Raw genomic sequence first — 27,360 nt, 5'->3', positions numbered from 1 at the left:
TTTTTTTGTGCCCTTCTGCCCTCTGTGGCACTCGTTTTTCCCTTGTTTTGTGACCCTTTTGTCTTCTGTTCCACTCGTTTTTGTGCCCTTCTGCCCTCTGTTCCACAGGTTTTTGTGCCCTTCTGCCCTCTGTTTGTTCATCCTCCGGTTTATTGCTTTTATTGTAATGCCTGTATTTTCATTGTTGTGTCTGTGACTGCTGTTGTCTGTCTACCCCCGCTGCCTGTACGTGGTCCATGCCTCTTTTTCTTCCCTCTGTTCCCCTTGCTGTCCCCGTGCTCTCTCTGCCCGGTCTTTCCTTCTGTACTCCTCGCTGCCCCCATGTCCCTGCCCGGTTTTCCCTTCTGTTCCCCTCGTGGCCCCCGTGCCTCTCTGCCCCCGTGCCTCTCGGCCCCCGTGCCTCTCTGCCCGTTCTGCCTTCTGTTCTTAGCTGCCCCAGTATTTTTGTATTCTGTATTTTGCCTCTGTGCCACTTGTTTTTCCGGTACTTCTGTGTCCTTTTTGCCTTCTGTGCCACTCATTTCCCCCTCGTTTTTGTGCCTCTTTTACCTTCTGTTCCACTCGTTTTTTGTGCCCTTCTGCCCTCTGTTCCACTCGTTTTTTTGTGCCCTTCTGCCCTCTGTTCCACTCGTTTTTTTGTGCCCTTCTGCCCGCTGTGCCAGTCGTTTTTCCCTCGTTTTTTGTGGCCTTCTGTTACACTTGTTTCTTGTGCCCTTCTGCCCCTTGTTTTCCCCTTGTTTTTGTGCCCCTTTTGCCTTCTGTTCCACTCCTTTTTTGTGCCCTATGCCCCCTGTTCCACTCATTTTTTGTGCCCTTCTGCCCTCTGTGCCACTCATTTTTCCCTCGTGTTTTGTGCCCTTCTGCCTTCTGTTTCACTCCTTTTTGTGCCCTTCTGCCCTCTGTTCCACTTGTTTTTTGTGCCCTTCTGCCCTCTGTGCCACTCGTTTTCCCCTCGTTTTGTGCCCCTTTTGCCTTCTGTTCCACTCGTTTTTTGTGCCCTTCTGCCCTCTGTTCCACACGTTTTATGTGCCATTCTGCCCTCTGTGCCACTCGTTTTTCCCTCATTTTTGTGCCTCTTTTGCCTACTGTTCCACTTGTTTTTGTGCCCTCTGTTCCATTCGTTTTTTTGTGCCCTTCTTCCTTCTGTTCCACTCGTTTTTTGTGTCCTTCTGTCCTCTGTTCCACTCGTTTTCTTTGTACCCTTCTGCCCTCTGTGCCACTCGTTTTCCCTTGTTTTTGTGCCCCTTTTGCCTTCTGTTCCACTCGTTTTTGTGCCCTCTGCCCTCTGTTCCATTCGTTTTTTTGTGCCCTTCTGCCCTCTGTGCCACTCGTTTTTTCCTCGTTTTTTGTGCCCTTCTTCCTTCTGTTCCACTCGTTTTTTGTGTCCTTCTGTCCTCTGTTCCACTCATTTTTTTGTGCCCTTCTGCCCTGTGTGCCACTCATTTTCCCTCGTTTCTGTGCCCCTTTTGCCTTCTGTTACCTTTGTTGTCCCTCACCGCCCTCGTCGCTGCGTCCCCTGCGTCCCGCCCCCCTGACTGCCCACTGCCCATTCACTGCCCCCGCCTCCCGCCTCCTAGTTACTCCTCCCTCCCACCTCCCCCTATAGGCCGGCTGCTGCGTGGTGAGGAGAGCGACCCTTGACCCTACCAGGTAGGTCGCTCCCCCTCCGCACAGCACCGCCTGTGTGTCCCTGCCCCAGCTGCCACTGCTGGGGAAGTTCGAGGCCCTCCACCACCCGCAGGCTACCACCTGCGCCTCATCCCGGTGGCCAGTGGTAGGCCATAGGTAGGTTTGTTCATCCTCCGGTTTATTGCTTTTATTGTAATGCCTGTATTTTCATTGTTGTGTCTGTGACTACTGTTGTCTGTCTTCCCCCGCTGCCTGTACATGCCCCTTTTTCTTCCCTCTGTTCCCCTTGCTGTCCCCGTGCTCTCTCTGCCCGGTCTTTCCTTCTGTACCCCTCGCTGCCCCCATGTCCATGCCCGGTTTTCCCTTCTGTTCCCTTCACGGCCCCCTTGACTCTCTGCCCGTTCTGCCTTCTGTTCTTAGCTGCCCCTGTATTTTTGTATTCTGTATTTTGCCTCTGTGCCACTTGTTTTTCCGGTATTTCTGTGTCCTTTTTGCCTTCTGTGCCACTCATTTTTTGTGCCCTTCTGCCCTCTGTTCCACTCGTTTTTTTGTGCCCTTCTGCCCCTCGTTTTTCCCATGTTTTTGTGCCCCTTTTGCCTTCTGTTCCACTCCTTTTTTGTGCCCTCTGCCCCCTGTTCCACTAATTTTTTTGTACCCTTCTGCCCTCTGTGCCACTCATTTCCCCCTCGTGTTTTGTGCCCTTCTGCCTTCTGTTTCACTCTTTTTTGTGCCCTTCTGCCCTCTGTTCCACTCGTTTTTTGTGCCCTTCTGCCCTCTGTGCCACTCGTATTTCTCTTGTTTCTGTGCCCCTTTTTCCTTCTGTTACCTTTGTTTTCCCTCACCACCCTCGCTGCTGCATCCCCTGCGGCCCCGCCTCCCTGACTGCCCGCTGCCCATTCGCTGCCCCCGCCTCCTAGCTGCTCCTCCCTCCCACCTCCCCATAAATGCCGGCCGCTCGCAGCGGGTGCGCCGCTGGCACGCCGGAGACGCGCCTAAGACAAGCCCGTCTGCGCCCGTCCACACCTGGACCACACCCAGCGCCAGAACCCCTGGCCCCCGCAACTGCCACGACAACCGCCGCCACTACGACGCCAGCACTCTGCATGCTCTCAACTCCAGACGGAGCCACACCTACTACAAGGCCGCCCCGAAACGCACACACGGCCCCTTCACCTGCCAGAACTGCAGCTACACCAGCCTTAGAGCAGACGAACCACCTGCCAAGAAAGACCCCAACCACCTCTGATGCATACTACTGAACACCCGCTCCGCACGCAAGCAGATCCAAGAGCTCTGGGTCGAGCTCTTGGACCTGCTCAACACAACATCCCCGGACGTCGCCTTCCTGACAGAGACCTGGTTTACTGACTCCTCCGCACCCGACATCGCCATAGCTATCCCAGTTGGCTACAAGATCACCCGCAGAGACAGTACCAACGGATTCGGAGGAGGAATCACCATCGTCCACAAGAACAGCATCAGGGTCTCGACTAGCACTGGCGACACGCTCAGCACCTCTGAACGCGTGCATTTCCAGATCCACACAGACCCTAGCCCCTCAGAGGCACCCTCGTCTACCGCCCTCCGGACCCCGCTCCCAGTTCAGCGCTTCCATCGCCAACTTGATCAGCACGCACGCCCTGACCTCCACCGACTACATCCTCCTCGGAGACCTGAACTTTCACCTTGAGAATAACAACGACAACAACTCCACAACCCTGATCGATAACCTCGGACTGTAGCAACTCGTCACAACGCCCACCTATTCTGCCGGCCACACGCTCGACCCCGTCTTCTCCTCAAGCCTGCACGTCTCCATCAGCCACACCCCCCAAACTCCTCTGGACCCACCAACGCTGCATCCACTTCGCCTTCCAGAAACCCACCACACACCACCACACCCAACAGATCCCCCGCCGCTGCTGGAGCAAAATCACCAAAGATCAACTACACGCAAATCTCGCTCTCAGCCCACCTACTGAACCATCCAACACGGACAACACTGCCCACAACCTCAGACGCTGGATCGAGGACTGCGCCAACACCCTCGCCCCGCTGAAGAAACCGCTGCACAGAAACACCAGCAAGAGGGCCAGCTGGTTCACCCCAGAACTCAAAGCCTCCAAGCAAGCCTACCGGAAACTAGAGAAGAAATGGCACAGTGAACAAACTCGAGACAGCCACGCAGCACACAAGGACGCAGTCCGCAACCACCACCACCTCATCACGGCGGCCAAGAGGACCTCCTTCAAAGACTGCCTCGACAACAACGCACACAATAGCAAGGAGCTCTTCAACATCATGAAGGAACTCTCCAACCCCATCTCCAACACCACCGACATCCCTCCATCGAAAGGCCTGTGCGACTCCCTCGCCACCTTCTTCCACCGCAAGATAGCAGACATCCACAACAGCTTCAACACCCAGACAGCCCCAACAGACAGGAACACAACAGACCCTCCGCACACCATCGACCATGACCCCCTGCTAGCCTGGGCCAGCGTGAGCATCGATGACACCATCAAGACAATACGCACAATCCACTCCAGCTCTCCCTCAGACCCATTCTCGCACCACGTATTCAACAGAGCAAGTAGCTCCATGGCACCAAATCGGCGCAACGTCCTCAATCTCTCCCTCGAGACTGTGACCTTCACAGAGATCTGGAAACATGCCGATATCAACGCCCTACTCAAAAAACCTAAGGCAGACCCAAGAGACCTCAAGAACCTCCGGCCCATCTCTCTGCTCCCGTTCCCGGCCAAGGTCATCGAGAAAACCGACAACAGACAGCTAACCCGATACCTCGAAGAAAACAAAATCCTGGACCCTTCCTAGTCAGGGTTCCGCAGCAACCACAGCACCGAGACTGCCCTCATCGCCGCCACCGACGGCATCAGGACCCTGCTGGACAACGGCGAGACCGCAGCACTCATCCTCCTAGACCTCTCTGCCGCCTTCGTCACCGTCTGCCACTGCACACTACGCGCACGCCTCCACGCCTCAGGGATCCAAGACAAGGCTCTGGATTGGACCCCCTCCTTCATCTCTGGCAGAACCCAGAGTGTCCGCCTCCCCATTCCGTTCCAAAGCCTCCGAGATCATCTGCGACGTACCCCAGGGATCCTCCCTCAGCCCGACGTTGTTCAACATTTACATGGCCCTTCTCGCACACGTAGCCCCACAGCACACCCTCAACATAATCTCTTACGCCAACGACACTCAGCTGATCCTCTCCCTCACCAAGGACCCCATCACCCCCAAAGCCAACCTCCACAAAGGAATGAAGGCCGTCGCCGACTGGATGAAGACCAGCCGCCTGAAGCTGAACTCGGACAAGACTGAGGTCCTCATCCTCAGCTCCAACCCTTCAGCCTGGGACGACTCCTGGTGGCCGATGGCACTGGGGGCAGCCCCGACACCCACCGACCACGTAAGCAACCTGGGAATCATCCTCGACTGAACGCTCTCAATGACCAAGCAAGTCAATGCTGTCTCCTCCTCCTGCTTCAACACTCTCCGCATGCTCCGCAAGATCTACAGATGGATCCCGACAGATACAAGAGACAGTCACCCAGGCCCTCGTCAGCAGCAGACTCGACTACGGAAACGCCCTCTACGCGGGAGCCCCGACCAAGCTCATCAAATGACTACAACGCATCCAAAACGCCTCTGAACGACTGATCCTCAACGTACCACGCCACGGCCACATCACCCCCCACCTGAGAAACCTGCACTGGCTCCCTGTCAACAAGAAGATATCCTTCAAGCACCTCACCCACGCACACAAGGCACTTCACAAGACCGGCCCAGCCTACCTCAACAGACGGCTCTCCATCTACATCCCCAACTGCCAGCTCGCTCCGCTGACCTCTCACTCGCCACCGTCCCTCGCATCCGAAGAACAACCACGGGTGGGAGATCCTTCTCCCACCTCGCCAAGACATGGAACGCCCTCCCACTGAGCCTATGACAGACCCAAGACCTGCTGACCTTCAGGAGGATACTCAAGGCCTGGCTGTTCGAACAGTAGCGCCCCGTCCCCCCAGCACCTTAAGACCCTCGCGGGTATGTAGTGCCCTTTACAAATGATTGATTGATTGATACTGATCACTACACAGTATGCTGCCACCACTGCGCTTGTGCTGATTAATTCCTGGGAAAGGCAGTAGGCTCTCACCATTATGAGTGTAGCGCTTTGGGTGCCCTTCCTGGTCCAACAAGAATTGCATCTTGGACATGGATGATCCATGTTTGCCTATGACAACAAAAATCAGTATTACAGATGCAAACACCAGTACAGTTCAGGCACACAGGGCAGCTGTGCACAATCGTTCTCATGTGGAGGATTTTTCCACCCCAACAGCACCTGAGTGTATAGATGAACTTCCATATCTGTGGACGTTTGACCTATATTTCTGGGATTTGTATTGTATTTTTATGGACCAGTGCACATGTGGGGGTGTATTACAAGGTTGCATGAAGCATAACTAGAATGAATAAAAAAATGTTTATGCAGCCCTTGCTTGTTACCCAGTCACAAGAAAAGATATACCTAATGTACTTGCAACCATTTGTCTTCCATGTTTGAAATATTTGTTAATTTAAATCCAGTTATATATTTCATAATGAAATGTCTTCAATGTAGTGGACAAGGAAACCATGCAAAGCATCAGAGAAAAATCCATCCTGAAGTTGCAGGAAAAGGCACAAGAAGAGGCAAAGGGAAAAGCCGTAAAGAAACGAGAAAATGAAAAGTATGCTCTGGGGGTTATGATGAAGGTATAGTACTTTCCTTTCATTTGCAGTTCCTCCCAAACCTCTTGCTCATATATCATACCATCCCCATACTGATCTGCTTTTCTCCCCTCATTGTACTTTGAAGAGTAACCTCTCCCAATAGGGCTCGGAAATCCATACACTTCTGAGCAGAATGGGGAGAGAGAGACTTCTAACAGAACGTAGTTTGAGTGCCATCCCTCCACTGACTCAGGTCGTGGGACAAGCCATATCTAAAAACCACAAACTGGAAGTATGAAGTCATATCCCTTGCTATTGCAAATCTGCTTTCAGAAAAGGTCTTCCGAGTTCAACGCATGTTTTGTCTCTTTCGCTTCGTCTCATTCAACGAAAAACCACTCTAGCACCATGACTCTAAACCCCAAGGATACATTAAGTTTGTTCCCCTAAAGGCCATTTCAGTAATAGCCATTAGGTATATTTGATTGTAATGCCTGGATTACGAATCGTTAATCTTCATTGCTCCAATTCTCTCTTCTTCATCATAGTACTTACATTATAAGGTTTACCTCACACACCTCCATTTTCCACAATCTCCAAAGCTATTTTATCTTTTTACCATACTGAGTATCAAACGTTATTGTTGTAAGTTAATAAAAACCATAACAATGTTTGCATATATACAAAACTACATAAAGCACATAACATCTTGGCAAAATGTGTTGTACATAATTACTTAATGTTTCTTAAAATTGTAGACACAACATGATCTAAAATGTCCTGATTTGTTACTAGGACCATCAGGCTACATATTTGCTATTTCCTAATAATGAAACAAATAAAACATCGAAAGGATGTTTTGTGCTTAAAATTACTTCCATAAAATCAACTAAAATCAAAATCAAGTGTAAATCCGTGAAATAGTGGTTGCATCGCAGTCGGATTCTACTTATTTTTAGTAGTGCATTGTCTATAATCATCTCAGTTTCTTAGTGGATTAAATAGGAAAACCCCTGTAGTTGGAGTGTGGTCTGGAGATAAAGGCTTCATTTAAATGATTTCCCCTATAAACCAGGAGTATCATCAATTTACAGTTAGTCTAGGGATCAGATGGATTCATTGCTGTGGAAAAAGCATTAACCACACCACTAAAAGGTGCAGCCATTTGTAAAGTAACACAGTGCTGATAAAATCATCCATGACTGTTGGTAGGTTACATTTAGGTACATTTGTAATTTAGGATTTGTCTCCAGAGATATGAATACTTCATTTGAATAATTTTCTGTGTAAAACCAGAAACGTAATCAATTTACAGTTAGTGTGAGGGTCAGCTGGATTAAGGCCCTTTATTATGGCCATCCTACTAGTTTGGATGCCCTGATTGTTAAAAATGTTTTTTAGTAATAAATCATGAGCATTCTTTAAAAGTGGGCATATGCAAACCAAGTGGATGATATCTTACTTCACGGTGCCACACAATCTGCATGACTTTAGGCCTTTGTACTTCCATGATGGTTGGTCGGCCAACGATGGCAGAACACCAAATCAGATAGCCATCAGTTTTCACTTTAGGTATGCCGGGTATGTCATTCTTAGATATGCTTCTGGCTTTAGGTTATTATAAGATTGTAGTACCATCCAGGCACGTGTGCGGGGGGTTGGTATATGCTTGTCATTTACGAGTGAATACATTTTTGCTACTTTATTTATTGCATGGCAAAAGGCAGGGTGACTGTCCCGGGGGCTCCGGGATGGGAGGAGTCTCGACCACAGGTCCGGAACTGACTAGGGGAGTCTGGGTGAACAGAAACACGGGCGCCTTCAATAAGGGTTTCAGAGATGGCTTTATTGGCATGTAAGTCTTTTTCATCGGTACAGGGGCTATGACTCTGCAAAAGGTTTAAATTAAAGATAGCTTTCTCCAGCTGGGTCGGGATCCGGGCGATCTTTGTCCTGGAGGGGACGTCTCTCCGCTCCTTGATCCTCTCCGGTACCAAAAAAAGAAAGGAAACTCGGGTCATACACAAGAACCACTCTGGGTTCGCTTGTAAGGGCCGGGGGTGAGGGATTACCACCAGTGAGAAGTGCACGGTTTGAAACGGGCGTGCTAGGAGTGCTCGTGTTCAGGCAGGTATTGTCTTACAGGGCTGTACAGCACACTATTTACACTGGGGGCTGCCACCTCCGCCCAACCCAACCCGCGACCCGGCCCCGTACCTCTTGAAGCCACGTCCCTCCCGTGGGAGCGTGGCGGGGCGAAGCGTCCAACCGTGGGCCTCCTGGCTTGTCGTTCTCGGTCTCTCGGTCCTCAGGATACCGCCTTCCGTCCTCTTAGTTCAGCACCGCCACCAGGGAATCACCGTCCGTCCTCTCCACGTTGCTTTCGCCTTTTGACGTCTCTCCGCTCGCGAGGGGCGGGGTCTCGGCCCTTGAGTCCGTTTCCTTAAAGGAGCCGAACTTAGTATCCTCATCCGGCCATCCTGACTCGGGTTCCTCGTTCCACGTACCAGGTGGGAGCTGTGGGGAAAACGTGCAAGGTGAGAGGGGGGTGGCGGACCACCAGTCCAAGGGGATAGACACTTCCTGTCCGCCTGACCCGTTACAGTGACATATGTTCAAATGCCATAGGTCAATTGTATTTGTTTCTTCCAATGATGACCACAATCAATCAATCAAGAACTTGTAAAGCACGCTACTTACCCATGAGGGCCTCAAGACGCTGAGGGGAGGGGTGCTGCTATTGCTCGAAGAGCCAGGTCTTGAGGAGCCTCCTGAAAGTGAGCAGGTCTGGGGTCCGCCGCAGATGGGTGGGGAGGGTGTTCCAGGTCTTGGCGGCGAGGAAGGAGAAGGATCTGCCGCCGGAGGTTGTTCGTAGGATGCGCGGGACAGCGGCGAGGGCGAGGCTGGCGGATCGGAGCTGGCGGGCGGGGGAGTAGAAGGTGAGTCTGTTGTTCAGGTAGGCTGGTCCGGTGTTATGGAGTGCTTTGTGTGCGTGGGTGAGGAGCTTGAAGGTGATCCTCTTGTTGACGGGGAGCCAGTGCAGGTCTCTTAGGTGGGGGGAGATGTGGCTGCGTCGAGAGATGTTGAAGATCAGGGGGGCGGAGGCGTTCTGGATGCGTTGCAGCTGTTGTATGTGTTTGGCCGGGATTCCTGCGTAGAGTTCATAGCCGTAGTCCAGCCTGCTGCTGACGAGGGCTTGGGTCACCGTTCTTCTGGTTTCGGTCGGGATCCACTTGTACATCCTGCGAAGCATGCAGAGGGTATTGTAGCAGGAGGAGGACATGACGTTGACCTGCTTCAACATGGAGAGGGAGGAGTCGAGGATGAATCCTAGGTTGCGTGCGTGGTCCGTGGGTGTCGGTGCTGTTCCCAGTGTGGTCGGCCACCAGGAGTCGTCCCACGCAGAGGGGGTGGGTCCGTGGATGAGGACCTCCATCTTGTCTGAGTTCAGCTTCAGACGACTGCTCCTCATCCAGTTGGTGACGGCCTTCTTTCCCTTGTTGAGGTTGGTTTTGGCGGTGTGCGGGTCCTTGGTGAGGGAGAGGATGAGCTGGGTGTCGTCGGCATAGGAGATGATTTTCAGGTCGTGCTGGCGGGCCACTTGTGCGAGGGGGGCCATGTAGACGTTGAACAGGGTCGGGCTGAGGGATGAGACCTGGGGTACGCTGGAGTTTATGTTGGTGGCTTAGGATCGGAAGGGTGAGAGGTGGACTCACTGGGTTCTGCCGGAGAGGAAGGAAGTGGTCCAGTCCAGGGCCTTTTTCTGGATTCCAGCTTCTTGGAGTCGTGTTCTTAGTGTGCGGTGGCAGACCGTGTCGAAGGCGGCTGACAGGTCCAGGAGGATGAGGGCTGAAGTTTCGCTGTTGTCAGGTTGGCGCCGGATGTCGTCTGTGGCGGCGATGAGGGCTGTCTCGGTGCTGTGGTTTTGTCTGAATCCGGACTGGGATGGGTCTAGGATGTTGTTGTCCTCGAGGTGGCGGGTCAGCTGTATATTGACGATTTTCTCGATGACCTTCGCCGGAAAAGGGAGCAGGGAGATGGGCCGGTAGTTCTTGAGGTCCTTGGGTCCGCCTTGGGCTTCTTGAGGAGGGCTTTGATTTCGGCGTGCTTCCAGCTTTCCGGAAGTGTCGCTGTGTCGTAGGAGATGTTGATGACCTTCCGTAGTTGGGGTGCGATGGTTGCGTCTGCTTTGTTGAAAACGTGGGGTGGGCAGGGGTCTGACGGAGATCCTGAGTGGATGGAGTTCATGACCTTGCGTGTTTCGACGTCAAATATTTACTGTAAATAGAGTGTTTTTTCCCCCCAAGGACTGCCATAGTGCATTAATCAGTGGGCTACTTTGGTTTATTCATATTTTATACCGTGTTTTAATGAGAAGTGGCTTCTCCTTATTGTTTGTTTTCGGTTTCTCTAAAACCAAGGCGCTTTTTCTTTACATGACAGCACTTGCATAAGCCACTGTTGGGAGTAATTTTGCAGTGTTAACTACCAATAGTGACTTGAAATTGGATCCGTCCTGCTGCTTGGCGAGAGCGCAAAAGGCATAGGTCAGGGCTTTTAATTTCATTTCTTGTCTATATGCAGGCCCAGATATTTCGAACTGCTGACTTCCTCTTAAATCTCGTCGCCAATGGGGAGCCAGGTCGATTCCAGATAGACATTGTTTTTTTTGTATTTATTTCTAATTTGTTGATATTGCCCTGCTAAATCTGTGATTGATCTCCGCAGTCCCACTCTTGTAGGACTGAGTAGGACAATATCAGGTCATTTTCCGAGATTAAGCACTTTTACGTCAGACCTCCTGAACACCTAACCACTTGACTCCTGGTAAAGTTTAGAACTGGTCAATGTGTTGAGAAGGACGTCCAAGCTTTCATTGAGGTAGATTGGGCTGCTTTACTAGACTCCAGTATGTCTCTTGCCTTGTTAGCCAGCTTCTGTAGTGAGTGGTGTGTCCATCTCAAGCGCTTCAAATTGGTTGTTTTTAAGTTTCTCATTTCCACTGGTGCAGTCATGTGTCGTGGAGGGTTTAAACTTAACTCCGGGTGTTGATACGCGTGATCTATTCACTTTGTGTATTTAACTTTGTATTAACTCTGATGCTTAAGTAGTGGCAGAGAGAGGATTGTGAAATGTTATTATTGATCTTGAGTTCACCCAAGGTTTCAAACTGTTGGCTTGCACTGTTAATTAGGAGTGCTATCCCCTCTGTTCTCCATGGGGTGAGGGTTTGCTTTGGTTGTCTGTGATCCTCATTGGTTAGGACCTGACTAATAATAAATCAGATGATTTAACATGGTTCAATGAAGGTATTACGGCAAACAACCTCATGATATTGCCTCTATTCAGAATGTCCTGCTAGCCTTGTGAAATTTATTGAGGTGTTAGAACGATTTGCTGGTTATCACTCTCCATTTCCTTAGGAGCGTAGGTAAAGTTGAGGAGTGTTGTGCCAGTTCCAAGTTGTTTTTGTAGGTGCCTTATATTGTTTGCCCCCTTTCTAATTTGAGTGTTCATTTTTACTACGAGCTAGCCACTTAAAGAGAGGTTCTTTACAATGATGTTCCTGCTGAGCAGCATTTCACGGATTACCCTCCGTTGTGTTGGCTGATGTGATGATATGACATGACGGTGTTTGGCCCTGGATTCATTTGTTCCTCTTGGTGCTGCCTTTATTTATTAGCAGAGGAGTGTGTTTGATGACCACATTTGGCTTGTGCCTCAATTTCCTTTTTGTATCCTGCCAGGTTCAGAGTTTTGCATGCTCAGAGCCGGTCCTGTGGGCTCTGAGCAGAGCTGGGTTGCATCCAAATGCTTTCATGAATCTCCTGCACGGTGCCAGGTCTTCCTGCAGTTACTTGCGATGAGTCTAGAGAGTCCAGGAATATCTGCTTTACCTCAGGTTCTTCAAGTTTCTTGCGTTTGTTGTCACAAAATCTTTGAGATGTTTGCTGTTGCTAGGTCTTGATGTTTCTGCTTGGCTTTGAAGATGGGATATCATTTTTTTATTGCACGCGTCATCCTTCGCTATATGGCGAGGGTTGCTTCTTGCCTACTTGGCATGTTTCTTTTGTCTTTTGGTTTGGGCTAGAACCATAGGTTCAGAATGTTCAATGGCCTAGGATCTAGGGGTTGAGGAGCCTGTTCAGTTAGCTGCAGGTCCACAGGAATTATGCACGGGGAGCTGCATGCCTTGTGCTCTTCTTTTGTCTGCTGTTTGTCAATTGTTTAGGCTGAGGGGCAGGTCCACTCTAGGGTGGGCCTTATGGGTGTTGTATCACCCTCTCAAATTTTACTCTCATTTAAGCTGTTGGTTGGGATAGCTGGTAAAGAACTTAGCTTATCAATGATTGGTCCCACCCTTCCTATCCGAAGATTAGAAGGCCATCAGACAAGCTCTCAGTTCAGCACCAATAAGTTGTACCAGCCGAGGAGTTAGCCACGCCCAGCAGTGGCTGGCTGCAACCCAAATACCAATACCCAGCCTCTATGCAAAGCCACTTTAAAATGTTAAATTTGCTATTAATTGGCACCCAGCAACAGTACCAGCCAGTGGTGTGTAAATAAGAAGTGAGTAGTACCATAGTATAGGTCTATGAGCTGAGTCCATTCTCATAGAAATAGCCCCAATAGGTCAGAGTGCGGTTTGCTAATTCGACGCAGCACTCGCTCTCACCAAACTTCGAGAAACAAATCACCCTATGGAGACAAAGAACATGAGATCAGGCAAGTTCCGACAATAAGTCACGCAGAAGAGCTGGAACCAAAAAAGTCCTCAAGAAAGCCCAAGACTGATAATGTGGCAGTGAACAAAGCAAGCACAGACCAGGTCAGCCCACTGATTCCCCATTCCAAACAGCTTCTTGTTTAACAGGTGGTTGCTTTCTTGTGCACTGGTTATCAAATCTGTCAGTTTTTCCAGTTTAGTATTGATGCTGAAAATCTGGGAAGCTATAATGTTCATTAGGTCTATCTAAAAGTCCAATTTGTCTGATTGCATGTTGAGCGCCAAGATTGATGTTTGTAAGATGCTCAATAGAGGGGAGTGTAAGTTTGACGTGCTCTCCATCATTGCACCCCCTGACTGGACCTATGTTAAGGTTACTAGAACTTGTCTTGATTTGGGATTATTACTTGGGTCTCCTTGGGCCAATAGATGACTTGAGATTTCTATTAATGAGTGCGTGCACTCTTCATGAATTCTGGTCAGGTTAAAGGTCTTAACTTCCGCTGATTGTATGGCATCTATGTGATTGGTGAAATTGAGTGTAGCCAGGAATTATCAAACTCTTCAGTTGGGAAGCCAGTGCTATTGCGGTGATGAAATCATGCATAGGAAACCAATTTGAATCCAGTCTTAGGTTGGATCTGTGCATTGAAAATTGGTATAGACCTGTGCCTCAGTTGTAACAATGTTGTCTCCTGGTAATTCAGATGTTACTGAGGCTGTTGTTTTTATGTCCTTTTTTGAGTTTAGATTCGGCCATTGGTCAGGACATGTTGTTAATGAGTCCGACTTTTGGGGTGTAAGTGGATTCGGCAGGCCCTTAATGTTTTCTTTTGTAGAATAGATGGCTGCAGCTGGGTCTTTTAAAAATGTGAATATACCAGTACAACTTATTTTCCCAAAGAATGTTTGGAATGGGGAATGAGTGGGCTGACCTGGTCTGTGCTTGCTTTGTTCACTGCCACATTATCAGTCTTGGGCTTTCTTGAGAACTTTTTTGGTTCCAGCTCTTTTGCGTGACTTATTGTCGGAACTTGCCTGATCTCATGTTCTTTGTCTCCATAGGGTGATTTGTTTCCCGAAGTTTGGTGAGAGCGAGTGCTGCGTCGAATTAGCAAACCGCACTCTGACCTATTGGGGCTATTTCTGTGAGAATGGACTCAGCTCATGAACCTCTACTATGATACTACTCACTTCTTATTTACACACCACTGGCTGGTACTGTTGCTGGGTGCCAATTACTAGCAAATTTAACATTTTAAAGTGGCTTTGCAGAGAGGCTGGGTATTGGTATTTAGGTTGCAGCCAGCCACTGCTGGGCGTGGCTAACTCCTCGGCTGGTACAACTTATTGGTGCTGAACTGAGAGCTTGTCTGATGGCCTTCTAATCTTCTGATAGGAGCTTTAACACTCATTCTTTAGTCTGTTAATTGGTTGGTTAGCTTAGCTGGTGGTGCACCACCTCACCCCTTCTGAATGTGTTTGTTGGATCTTTTATACAGGCTAGGTCTCTGGTTTGAGCTTAATCACATATGGTGGTGAGCATGCAACGCACCTACAGCAAGTTCCTCGGCAGGAACGATCGCCGCATTTACTATTTTAAACAACCTCAGTTACCTGCTCTGCTCTGCACACTTAGGTACAGGCTTCGGCGTATTCCCCGGTCCACCGCGGATTCTTCCGTTGGAGTGGAGGGATACTAACGCTTTACCGGAAGTGCGCACCCCAGGTCTGCATTCTAGTTCTTGGCAGCTGCATAAATTCAGTCTATGGCCCGACGCGGAGCAGACGCGCCAGGGGCCAGAAACCCTGGTCCACAACCTAATGACGCTGGACCGTCTTCTAATATAACAAGCATTGGAAATGAAATAGGTCTCGCATTAGGAAAGTTTGAGCAATTGGTATTGTAAATTACACTTTTTTTTATTTATGTGTTGGTTTTGAAAATAGCAAAATTAATAGGTTTGTCAGTTACAATGTCAATAGTTTTAACTTTCGCAAATGTGACACCTATAGCATTTGTAATGTAATGTGTGTTGTATTTACATGACTTACATGTATTGATATTACAAATAACAATGGCTTTTAATTTTGTAAATAATTAATACTTAAATAAAATGTATTGTAATTTATAATGGCAATAGCTTAAACGTTTGTAAATAAATTTCTGTGAAGGTTATGTTCAGTGTATTTTATTGTGACGAAAATCCAAGAACATTGCATTTGCACCTACACACACACAGAGCCACACACACACACACACACACACACACACACACATATAGATGTGGTGGTGCATCTGGGGGATATGGTGGTAGTGGATGTGGTGGTGGTGGTGATGGTGGATGTGGTGGTGATGGTGGTGGATGTGGTGGTGGTGGTGATGGTGGTGATGGTGGATGTGGTGGTGGATGTGGTGGTGGTGGTGGATGTGGTGGAGGTGGTGGTGGATGTGGTGGTGGTGGATGTGGTGGTGGTGGATGTGGTGGTGGATGTTCTGGTGGATGTGATGGTGGTGGGTGTGGTGGATGTGGTGGATGCAGTGGTGGATGAGGTGGTGGATGTGGTGGTGGTGGTGGATGTGGTGGTGGTGGATGCAGTGGTGGTGGTGGATGCGGTGGTGGTGGTGCATGCGGTGGTGGTGGTGCATGCGGTGGTGGTGGTGCATGCGGTGGTGGTGCATGCGGTGGTGGTGGAAGTGGTGGTGGATGTGTTGGATGTGGTGGTGGATGTGGTGGTGGTGGGTGTGGTGGATGTGGCGGTGGATGTGGTGGTGGATGTGGCGGTGGATGTGGCGGTGGATGTGGCGGTGGATGTGGCGGTGGATGTGGCGGTGGATGTGGCGGTTGATGTGATGGTGGATGTGATGGTGGATGTGGTGGTGGATGTGGTGGTGGATGCGGTGGATGTGGTGGTGCTGGATGTGGTGGTGGATGTGGTGGTGGATGCGGTGGTGGATGTGGTGGTGGATGTGGTGGTGTGGTGGTGGATGTGGTGGATGTGGTGGTGGTGGATGTGGTGGATGTGGTGGTGGTGGATGCGGTGGATGTGGTGGTGGTGGATGTGGTGGTGGATGCGGTGGTGGTGCATGTGGTGGATGTGGTGGTGGTGGATGTGGTGGTGGATGTGGCGGTGGATGTCATGGTGGATGTGGAGGTGATGGTGGATGTGGCGGTGGATGTGGCGGTGGATGTGGCGGTGGATGTGGCGGTGGATGTGGCGGTGGATGTGGCGGTGGATGTGGCGGTGATGGTGGATGTGGTGGTGGTGGTGGATGCGGTTGTGGTGGTGGTGGAAGTGGTGGTGGATGTGGTGGTGGAAGTGGTGGTGGAAGTCGTGGTTGATGTGGATGTGGTGGTGGATGTGGTGGATGTGGTGGATGCAGTGGATGTGGTGGTGGGTGTGGTGGTGGATGTGGTGGTGGATGCGGTGTGGTGCATGTGGGGGATGTGGTGGTGGTGGATGTGGCGGTGGATGTCATGGTGGATGTGGAGGTGATGGTGGATGTGGTGGTGGATGCGGTGGATGTGGTGGTGGATGCGGTGGTGGTGGATGTGGTGGTGGTGGATGCGGTGGTGGTGGATGCGGTGGTGGTGGAAGTGGTGGTGGATGTGTTGGATGTGGTGGTGGATGCGGTGGATTTGGTGGTGATAGATGTGGTGGATGTGGTGATGGTGGATGCGGTGGTGGTTGTGGATGCGGTGGTGGTTGTGGATGCGGTGGTGGTGGTGGATGGGGTGGTGGTGGTGGTGGACGGGGTGGTGGATGTAGTGGTGGTGCATGTGGTGGATGTGGTGGGGCAGCAGCAACCACATACCAACCTTTCAATACCTGGCTGCGCAAGTTAAGAGAGCACAACAATAGTCAACATTTAATAAAATCCAGTTAGTTGCGACTGAAGTGGCGCCGGACGTTAACGTGTGTTAAGAATGTTTTTATTCCTTTTAAATCACGGAGAAAGAAGAGACTTTGCATAACTAAAACATTGAAATACTCGCATTTTTAAGCAAGGATGCAAAAATTGTAAACATTGCACGCACAAAACAAGATGCAGCGCCTGGAATCCAGAAAGTATGAGACGGGGGTGTGTTTCTGAAAGTTGTTGAAGGTATACAAGTCTGATGCCCTGTCAGTTGGTGGCGATGCTTTAAGTCCCCCGGCCCTGGAAGTACAGAGGCTGCAAGGTAACTGGGCAGCAAGTTACTGGCTCGAAATATTACGGGATAAACTGTTCATTGTCAAGATCACACACATTTTCCAGCTGCACATATTGTAAGCTATATAGATAATTCGCTCAATGTTTATTTGTTTTGAATGCCAACTTTGAAATGATGAAAATAGAAGTGGGTGAGGGGAAATAACCTTGCCCACAAAAGCCAAATTCCCAATACAGCAAGTACCATGTCATGTGAGGAAGTGACGGATGTTTTATGAGGACAACCCCTTTCAAAATTATATATTACACAAGCGAACATTTTTAATTCCACTAAAGAACATATACCTAGAGAGGAGTTAAAAACAGTGCTGAGCATTTTTGAAATGGCATAAAATGGAAATCTGGTATATAGCGCAAACTTATAGTGCAGAATGCGCCTCTGGATGACTCATGTCGCACAAAAATAATAGCGCAAGAAATGAAAATGCTGCAAACAGCAGCTTTTCACGTTTGAGTCATTTACTTTTTTCCGTGCTCTTGATAGGATTTCCACCTGAATGGTATTTAATATTGCGACCAGGAATAATTCTACAAGGAATAATTCTTGATTTCTGAAATCTCAGGTACGAAGCATGACGCAAAATACCAGAAATTATGCGTGGGGCAAAATGCCATAAATTCTGCTTACATAGCAAAAAACTTTACACAGGTCAAATAAAAATGCGTGAAACAAGACAGTGAAATGCCAGATTGATATATCTAAGCAGGACACAGCACTTGTACAAATGCAACCACATTGTAAACAAAGCTTAACTAAACAAGGCAGCGCTGGGAGGGGGGCTGGGCACGACGGAAGGTGAAATGCGAGACACGGCCGGAGGCCGGCCGTGAAAGCCTTTGATGCCGCAGGGGGTGGAGCGGCAAACTGAAAGCACGGCCGGCTGGCCGTGAAAGCCTTTGATGCCGCAGGGGGTGGAGCGGCACCAAGCTGGGCAACAGATGGCTGACGATTTGATGCTGTGCACGCGCATTTTAGGTCAATGCGCTTGCGCATTGACCTAAAAGCGCACGGGCACAGCATCAAATCGCCAGTTAGGTAAACTCTCGATAAGCCCCTATATATCTCGCTCCCGCTCAATGCGCATGCGCATTGAGATAGGTCGCTCGACTTAAAAAGCAACACCAAGGCACATATTAACAGAGTTAAGTACACTGCTGAGCAATTAAAGGCCCCTCTCTCACCCTTGCATCCTAACTGTACTAGAGTACATTCGCAAGATAACTTAGAATCATGTTTAAACTGCGTTTTTTCCTTCTCCCCGAATCTGGCAGTTAAGAATTCCGCCAAGAACTCCGCACCTAACACCGACTCAACTTCCTTTCACAACCAATCCTTTTCATTTATAAGTATTAACTGTCGCTCTTTATCCAAACACAAGTCAGACATTTTCGAATTACTAATAAATGATAAACCTAATGCAATCTTCCTCACAGAGACCTGGCTCCATGAGAGTTCAGGTCCAGACATTGCTGCGGCATTGCCTGCAAATTATGCTATAGTAAGGAATGATAGAAGTGAAAAAGTGGGTGGTGGGATAGCGGTTATTTTTAAAAATGTTTTTAAATGTGGATTCGAACACCTACCTTGCCCACACTGTGATGCCGCTCTCTTTGAGCTAATACTATCCCCAAAATTCACTCTCTCAGGTATACTTATATACCGCCCCCCTACCTCCCCCTTATCATGGGCCAAGACTTCACCGCTCGAGTGCAGTTCGCCTGAGGGACACTCCCCACCAAGCTTGATGTTTCTAGCGGCCGTCCTGCCGCTGAACCGCACCCCCACTTATGAAGGAGGCCATACGGCCTATGGAGGTTTAAGCTGTAATATGGGGCAGTGAAGGAGGATGAGAACAGTAAGCATGAACCGGGACTCATATCGAGCATCTTATTGCCATTTATTGTGAGCGCTGCAATCCATGCTTTAAATTAAGGACTCCATCTCCCATAATGCTACGCCTCCTCATTCAGAGTTGCCTAATCAGGAAGGTGATCTTGCATATATAATTGGCAGGTGGAGCCACTTCAGCGCTTTTGGCTGCACTCCAACGAAAAAGAGGGAAACTTGAAACTCGTTTGGTTTGTGGCCAGATGGAACATTTGCCGGTTCTCTCACTGTTCATACCTGGGATTCACGCTTTGGGAAGTGCTTCACCGCTCGAGTGCGGTTCGGTTGAAGGACACTCCCCACCGAGCTTGACATATATAAATGTGTATACATTTATATAAAGAGTTTATTGCCACTCAGTCACTGATACAGCCAGGGACTCACCCACCCATACTGCAACTCAGCCACCCATTCACCCACCTATACAGGCACTCATACAGACACCCACCCATACAATCACTCACACACGTACTTGGTTACTCATACAGTCACTCACTCACAGACTCACCCATCCATAGAGCCTCTCAAACAGTTACTTAGTCACCCATACAGCCACTCACACACTCATGCAGCCACTTACAGTCATCCATCCATCCAACCACTCACACACCCACTCACTCACCAATATAGCTACTCACACAGCCACTTACTCACCCATACAGCTACTCACACACCCAATTATTCACCTATACCTACACTCACATACCACTCACACAGATAGCCAGTTACAGACAGATTCAGGCAGTATCACAGCCACCCACTCAGATGACATATAAAAAAAATACTATCACCCTTACAGTTACTGGATGATGTCATCAGTGATATCATTTGAGATGTCCTTAGTTATGTCACTGAGCATGTCATGAGTGGGGTAATATGTAAGGTCATAAGCTGTGCGTTGCAGGGGCTCAGGTAACTATAACTACTGAATTTCAATGATTCTGTACAAGTGAAACCTGACCCTAACTATTCCAGTTAATATACACACGTGTGCATGTACATGTGTGTGAGTATATGTGTGTGTGTAAAAAAAAAATATATATATATATATATATATATATATATATATATATATATATTCACTGAAAAAACCATAGGTTTCAGGCCTTATATAGTTAGGAATTAGCATTTAAAAAAACCTCTGAAATTCACTGAAAAAACCATAGGTTTCAGGAGTTATATAGTTAGGAATTAGCTTTTACAAAACCTTTGAAATTCACTCAAAAAACTATAAGTTTTAGTGGTGTTATATTTAGCTGGACATTTTACTCATACAAAACCATTGAAATTGCTCCTATATAGTTAGTTGTACTAAGTATATATCGCTCACCCGCAATCCACTGCTGATGATGTCACATATTACATCATTCATGACATGGTCAGTGACATCACTGATGACATCTCAAATGACATATATTTTTTTTTTTAAAGTCGCGGGGTACAAAAAAACAATAAAAAAAATATAAAACAACAATAAGAATAAAAAAACAGTTCTTTTCAGAACTACCTCCAATTTATATAAAAATGCTACGTTTTTAAAAAACTCTTTCTTTTTTCTCCAGGGTACGCGTACCGGTACGTGTACCGATACGTGTACCGGGGCGCGCACCCCCTCAAAAAAATAAAAATAATAATGTGTGAGTGGTGTGTGTGTGGGGGGGGGTGTGGGGTGTGTGTGTGTGGGGGGGTATGTGTGTGGGGTGTGTGTGTGTAGGATGTGTGGGTGTGTGTGTGTGTGGGTGTGTGTGTGTGTGTGTGTGGGGGTGAGGAATGTGTGTGTGTGGGGTGTGTGTGTGTGGGGTGTGTGTCAGAGGTGTGTGTGTGGGGGGTGAGGTGTGTGGGGGGTATGTCTGTGAGGTGTGTGTGTGTGGGGGGGAGTGAGGTGTGTGTGGGTGGGGGTGTGTGGGTGTAGGTAGGGGTGTGGGGGTGTATGGTGTGTGTGTGGGTGTGTGTGTGGGGTGTTTGGGTGTGGGTGGAGGTGTGGGTGTATGAGGTATGGTGGGGGGGGTGGGGGGGTGTCGGGGTATGTGTGTGGGGCACCCCCTCAAAAAAATACAAAAATGAGTGTGTGTGTGTGGGGGGGTGGGTGTGGGGTGTGTGTGTGGGGGGGGTATGTGTGTGGGGTGTGTGTGTGTGTAGGATGTGTGGGTGTGGGGTGTGTGTGTGGGTGTGTGTGAGGTGTGTGTGTGTGTGTGTGTGTGTGTGTGTGAGAGGTGTGTGTCAGAGGTGTGTGTGTGGGGAAGGGGTGAGGTGTGTGTGGGGAATGTGTGTGGTGTGTCTGTGAGGTGTGTGGTGTGTGTGTGTGTCTGAGGGGGGATGAGGTGTATAGGTGTGTGTAGGTGTGTGGGGTATGTGGTTGTGGGTGGGGATGTGGATGTGTAAGGTGTGTGTGTGTGGGGTGTTTGGGTGTAGGTGGGGGTGTGGGGGTGTGAGGTGTGTGTGGGGTGTGTGTGGGTGTGGGGGGTATGTGTGTAGGATGTGTGTGTATGTGTGGGATGTGTGGGTGTGTCTGTGAGGTGTGCGTGTGTGTGTGTGTGTGGGGGGGGGGGAGGTGTGTGTGTGGGATGTGTGAGGTGTGTCTGTCGTAATTTAGCAGCGATTAGATTAAGCATTAGCAGAAGACATCCTGTATTTAGAGACTATCTTGTCTTTTTATGGAATCCATTTTGTATTTGGCAGCCATTTTAGATGGCCATGTGCTCACCATGTACTCAGTCCTATCTTGCTGTTCTCTGCTCGGTATATTTAGCCTCTTCCTTCTACTTTGCACATGCTCAGTTGTGCTTGCAGCTGCTAATATTCTGTAACTGTCAGGATGTGCTTGCTAGCATTGGCGGCGCAATGATTAAGTGCCATTTTAGATTATGATAATGCATATTTTGCATTATGTTTGTTTGCATGCCTGTTCCAAACTCACATGTAAAATGTGTAGTTTTATGAGAGGTACCATAGTGAGATATGAATTGAATTAGCCGGCTTCCCCTAGAGGGAAAACTTAAAATAGGTTTTAGGTATGAAAACATATTTCTTCCTTGGTGAAATTTTTCCCCAGGGAATTTAAATATGCCCATAATACACATGAGGATCCTTTTGTTCTGTGCAATTTTATGTATGAAGAGATGCAGAGCGGTTTTTGGTGTTCTGCCAGCCTGAATTAGTGAATTGAAAGTATTTCTACTTCAGTTTTTAGAATACTGTTGAGAATAGGGTTTCTCCTTGTAAATATGACTTACAACTGGGATTTACATAGGTGGTTTGGATGCAGTCTGTGAGCTGTCTTTTGTTTCTGGCTTTAGTGTTGACCCATGGTTTAAAAGGTGTGTTTAAATGTCTAGCTGGTTTGTGGGTTTTTTCCCATTCATGTAACTTTTGCTTGTACATTGCGTCGTCGCTATTTACGAAACATGGCTAAAGCGTGCTGTATTGTGTGTCTTTTCTGTTTTACCCCTTTCTGTTTATGTCTGAACTGAGCTCATATGTATTTTTGTGGGTATTTTTGATGTTTTCAGTCTGTTAAACATAATGTTAGATTAATTAATATTGGATAAAAATTCGATAGAAATTCAGGAGTGACCTATGTGATGTGCTAACATAACTATATGTTGCTCTTTAAAGTTATAGGGTAAGGAATAGCGCATATGTACAACTGTTAAATGTTTAAGGGATGAAACTAAAAATTCTTATTCACTAGGAATATTAAAGGCCTATAGCAGAAAAATGAAATTGTGTGTTTTTGTAGACAACACACTCATAGCGTGTTTACTTAATATACATTGCATTAAGATGCTTACAGGCAAAACAGTTTAGCTGGAGTGAGTTTTTCTGAACTTAAAATATGTATTCTTAAACACGCATTTCAAAGCTTGGAATGTCTGTTTTTAGTAAGGCTGCCTCCAGGAAATTTAACACTGGGTAGGGCCTGCCGTCAAGGACACAGCTGTTATTTTCGCAGGCCTAGTTTATTTAGCCAGGACTTCTTCCTTAAGTTAAACGTGCAACTTTGCATTTCAGAGTGTTATTTTGGAAGCAAGGTTTACAAAAATAAGGTTAATTATTTGTATCACAGACAGACATTTCAATTTCGGTTTTCCTTCTCTTTTAGCATTTTTCTCGTCAGCACATGTCTGGCTCTGTTGCTAAAATCATTGTCCTTTTCAAACAAAAGTGGCGCGAAGTTGTCGTATATTTAAAATTGAGCTTATGTACTTAGGCTTGTGAATAAGTGCTCTAAAAACATAAGCAAGGGGCAGAATTAGAATAGGGATGCAGCTTGGTTTTAAATATAGGATTATTACAAAAACGAAATATGGAGAGTAATTTTTTAATTATGACATAAAAAAATTATTTTTGAAAAAAAATAAGGGCTTTTTAAAATCGTTTTTTGATATTCATAAAGCTTAATACTCATACTGTGACCTCCTAGCATTATAATTTAATTTAAGTTGTGCAGTACTGCATAATGAGGACATTTATGTATGGGACCTTCACTTGGCGCAGGCGTAAGAAGTCATTTTTTTTAAAGATTTACATGAGATATGTCTAAGTCCGATTTCTGCAATCTCTAAAGAACATGTTGAGGATGATTAATATGTAACACAATTATAGGTTATTTATTTTTAAGTACCTCAAATTGCAAAAACGATATTGAGTTAAATAGACCATTTTAAAAGGCTTTCTTGCCATTTAAACTAGTTTTATAGTGCCTTAGGCTTCAGTGAATGCATACATTCAAGTATAATACAAATGTGCACGTTTGCTTTTTCATAGCTTAGTGAGTTAATGTGCCCAGCGCAGAGGCTTATGTTTAATATCAGGGTTGAAAGTTTTGATTTCAGCGGGGCCTACTGAGCCATTTATTTATTTAAGGTTGATACAATATTGCATGGGATAGTGACACACATTTATTATGAAGCTGGTATGGTGTGTTATGTTCCATGAATTATTCACAGTAAATGTGTTAATGCTCTGAGAATAAATAAATTGTAGTTCTCTAAAAGAAGTAATATATTTAAAAGGTCTTTTTTTAAATAGGGTTGATTATTGCACAGACTTGCAGAGACTTATTGTCTTTGTCAGTTTCACAGTGAGGTTACAAGAAAGCTTGGTGCTCCAGCCAGATTTTGACCTTTAAGTCAGTGTGGTGGGGGCTTAGGAGTATGTGACAACAAATGGTGAAGTGATTGCTTGGAAAAGCGTCACGCAAAGGAGCCATTCACGTCGACATTTGAAGAGTGCATTCCTGACACAGCTTTTTATAAACAGCAGGGCCTAAACTGGGGGGTTGGTGTAAGGGACACGCAGAGGCTGTGAAAGAGTTTTTGCTTAAGATATTTTGTACATTTACAAAAGCTGGGTGGTTCTACTTGAGATTTTGCGTGTTATGTGAAGTATTGGCTGTATGATGAAACAAAGATGTGTTTTTATGACTTCTTTGAAATGAATTATCTGTGCATTTTCATGTTTTTTGCATTTCTTCCATGAATTTTCCCTGCTTTTCCTGTGTGTCTGACGCGACACAGTAAGTTATATTTGACAGCTGATCTTCCCTGACTGCTTGATCTGCTGTCAAAAGGGTGAGGATGGATTAAAAGAAGGTGTTATTTAGGTATAAGTCTGACAAAATTAAAATGGGCCCAAATGTTTTTTGTTATTGGAGTGTTTATTGTGCAGAAAGTGCATGAAATGGTGTTGCATGCTATTGTGTTTTTCTGTGCTTAGGTATACAGCAAAGTATATCTGATGGCTTGGCATGACATGTCCTATATTATGTATGTTTGTGATCCATGTTGGTGCTTTTGTAAGTTTTGCTGTGTTGTGAAGGGATGACATGACTATGTATATCCTTTGAGCAACAGTGGTTAAAACTTGTTAAGTGGTAAAACTTGCTGATACTAAATTATGATATATGATATTGTTATATTGTGAGCAAGAACAGACAGCACTTCACCAAGTGCATGCCTATGTGGTTATAATATATACAGCAAAGTGTGCCACCTTTAGTCGTTACTGCTCTTTTCCCTTAAGGAAAAGGCAGCCTCACATTTATATTTCCTTGATTGGACCTAAGGAAGCAATTATAGATCTGTGACTCTTATGCAAGGTGACCTAATTTCTATATAGTATTAGTTAAATGATGTTCTGTCTTAAAAGGAAACCAGGTTTCATTTCCCCGAGAAAGGAAGGAATGGGATCACTAGCTGAGATTACCGTAGATGGTGTAGTGGCCAGCGGTAGAGTTATAATATGTGTACTATTTTTGACTTTTTTGTATCACCCATGCTCTTGGCATTATGTCACAAACTTGATTATCACCCAAGTCAATTTTTGTCCTTCCTATAGATTTTTCTTTTGCTGCTTCTCCCCTGATTGATGTCACATTGTGCCTAGTTTTTGGGGATTTTAGCTGTGTTCTAGTCCTATTTTCTTTTTCGTTTTTCTTTCACCATTTAGAGGTTTACATTTCCAGACTACAGTGATGTATCAGGTTCCTCTATAATATGTGTAATTCCCTTTTGTATGACCAAACTGGTTTTCAAAATTTTTCTTCAGGCCTACTCTGATGTTTTCTAGTCGGACTGTTAGGGTAGTGATAGATTATAGTAAGATCAGTTGTCCACCTCAATAGGAGATACTTTCACGTGTATTTAGTATGACAAATTCAAATGCCTATTCTAATTTGGTTTTCAGTTCTTTTCCCCTGCTGCTTTAATTTTTGGTGGGATCAGATGTGTCCTAATCATAGAAATACCAGGACTCTAGTTCTTGTCTGTTGTTTCTACATTGCTATTAGCTTTTGTATTGTATAGTCCACCTGACGCACAATTAGTCTACATGTCCCTGATAATCTGTATTATGTGATTTCTCTTTTTGAGGTGTTCTAGATAAGGAATTTAGGAACACCTGCACTTAATAATTGAGGAAAGTGTGCTTACCCCCTTAGACAATGCCACTATGTGTGAAGACATCCATTATGTAGCTGTCTACCTTTAGATGGTAGAGGGTATGCTCTCACATGGAAACCCAATTGAAGAGGCTAGAGGTGCTGTTTTACCTACTACCTTTTGTCTTTGTACTCTATGACAATGACAGTATTTTGTTTTAGATCACTATAGTCCCCTGGTGTATGGCCACTCCTTTGAAGATTGCAGGCCACCTGCTTGCAAATCCCCTGCAATGAATTGTTTTTTGTATACTTGCCAATAGGTCCAGCCTGTGTTTTTCTTTACTCTCACATAGATAGATGGAAGTGGTTCTTGGGTGCCTTGCTAATATATGGGGCATCCCAAGACTAGGAAGTATTTTCTAACACTCTGTTGATAGACTGTTTCTGTGCCTTGTCTAAAGACAATTTGTTCTGTCCACCAATAGATATTTGCTGCTGTACAAACCACTACCAGAGGGGCCCGGACATCAGATTCAGCCTGGGGAGTCAGCGTCAGCACCAGTGCAGCTTGAAACCAAAGTGAAGGTAACCAGCACAGGCATTGCTGGCAACTAGGACCTCAGTGAAGGCGGAAGCCCTGTGATTAAGTGTGTACCCCTGCCACTGTTTTGAGCGAAAGACGGGGTCACAAATCAGAAAGGAGAAATCGTGGATCATGCCCAGCTGAGAGTCACAGACCGACCAGAATGGCAAGGAGGTTTTGCTTGAGGTGACCCCTTCTGAAACAAGGGTTGCTTCAGAGATCCTAGAATCAGGCCTCTGATTTCTGGTCCTAAAGTGAATACAAGTTTGCACCTTTGTTTGTTGGTCAAGAGATACCTGGGTACACTGGATGCAAATGTGTAGCCCCAACGAATGAGCAGTGCGCCAGCAGAGCAATACAGGAGTTAGGGAAGGACTTGAGATTAGGGTTCAAGTGCTGTGTCTCTGGTGCCTGTTAGATTGAAGTGAAGAAAAGTGGTGCACTGTTTGAGACACTGGACAGGATCGCTAAGAGCATTTGCCTGTTGGGTGACTGCCCTATCCTGAAAGAAGAGACGTTTTTTCCTTGAAACTGGACTGTGATTCTTGAGTTGCGAGTTGTGCAGCTCCACCGTGGAAACAACAAGAGCCTGCCTGTGAGGCTCAAACGGACACAGGGAGAAGACTCCCCCTCTGGTTGGTTGTACAACGGCTTCAATTTCCCCAAGGACTTCCTCTTTTTGTTAATAATGTAT

At 46.9% G+C, this 27,360-nt stretch overlaps 1 protein-coding gene across 1 annotated transcript in view; it reads left to right on the top strand.

Moving 5' to 3' along the window:
* The window catches only part of DNAAF4 (dynein axonemal assembly factor 4), a 227,169-nt gene that overhangs the window by 24,689 nt on the left and 175,120 nt on the right, over positions 1-27,360 (top strand). The window contains exon 3 of the mRNA XM_078684603.1: positions 6,278-6,411. Coding sequence (XP_078540729.1) covers positions 6,278-6,411 — 134 coding nt within the window. The remainder of the gene's footprint in view (positions 1-6,277; positions 6,412-27,360) is intronic.

The sequence above is a fragment of the Lissotriton helveticus genome, chromosome 3_2 (assembly GCF_964261635.1).
Source record: "Lissotriton helveticus chromosome 3_2, aLisHel1.1, whole genome shotgun sequence".
NCBI lineage: Eukaryota > Metazoa > Chordata > Amphibia > Caudata > Salamandridae > Lissotriton > Lissotriton helveticus.
This window is presented reverse-complemented; position numbering and strand designations above follow the sequence as displayed.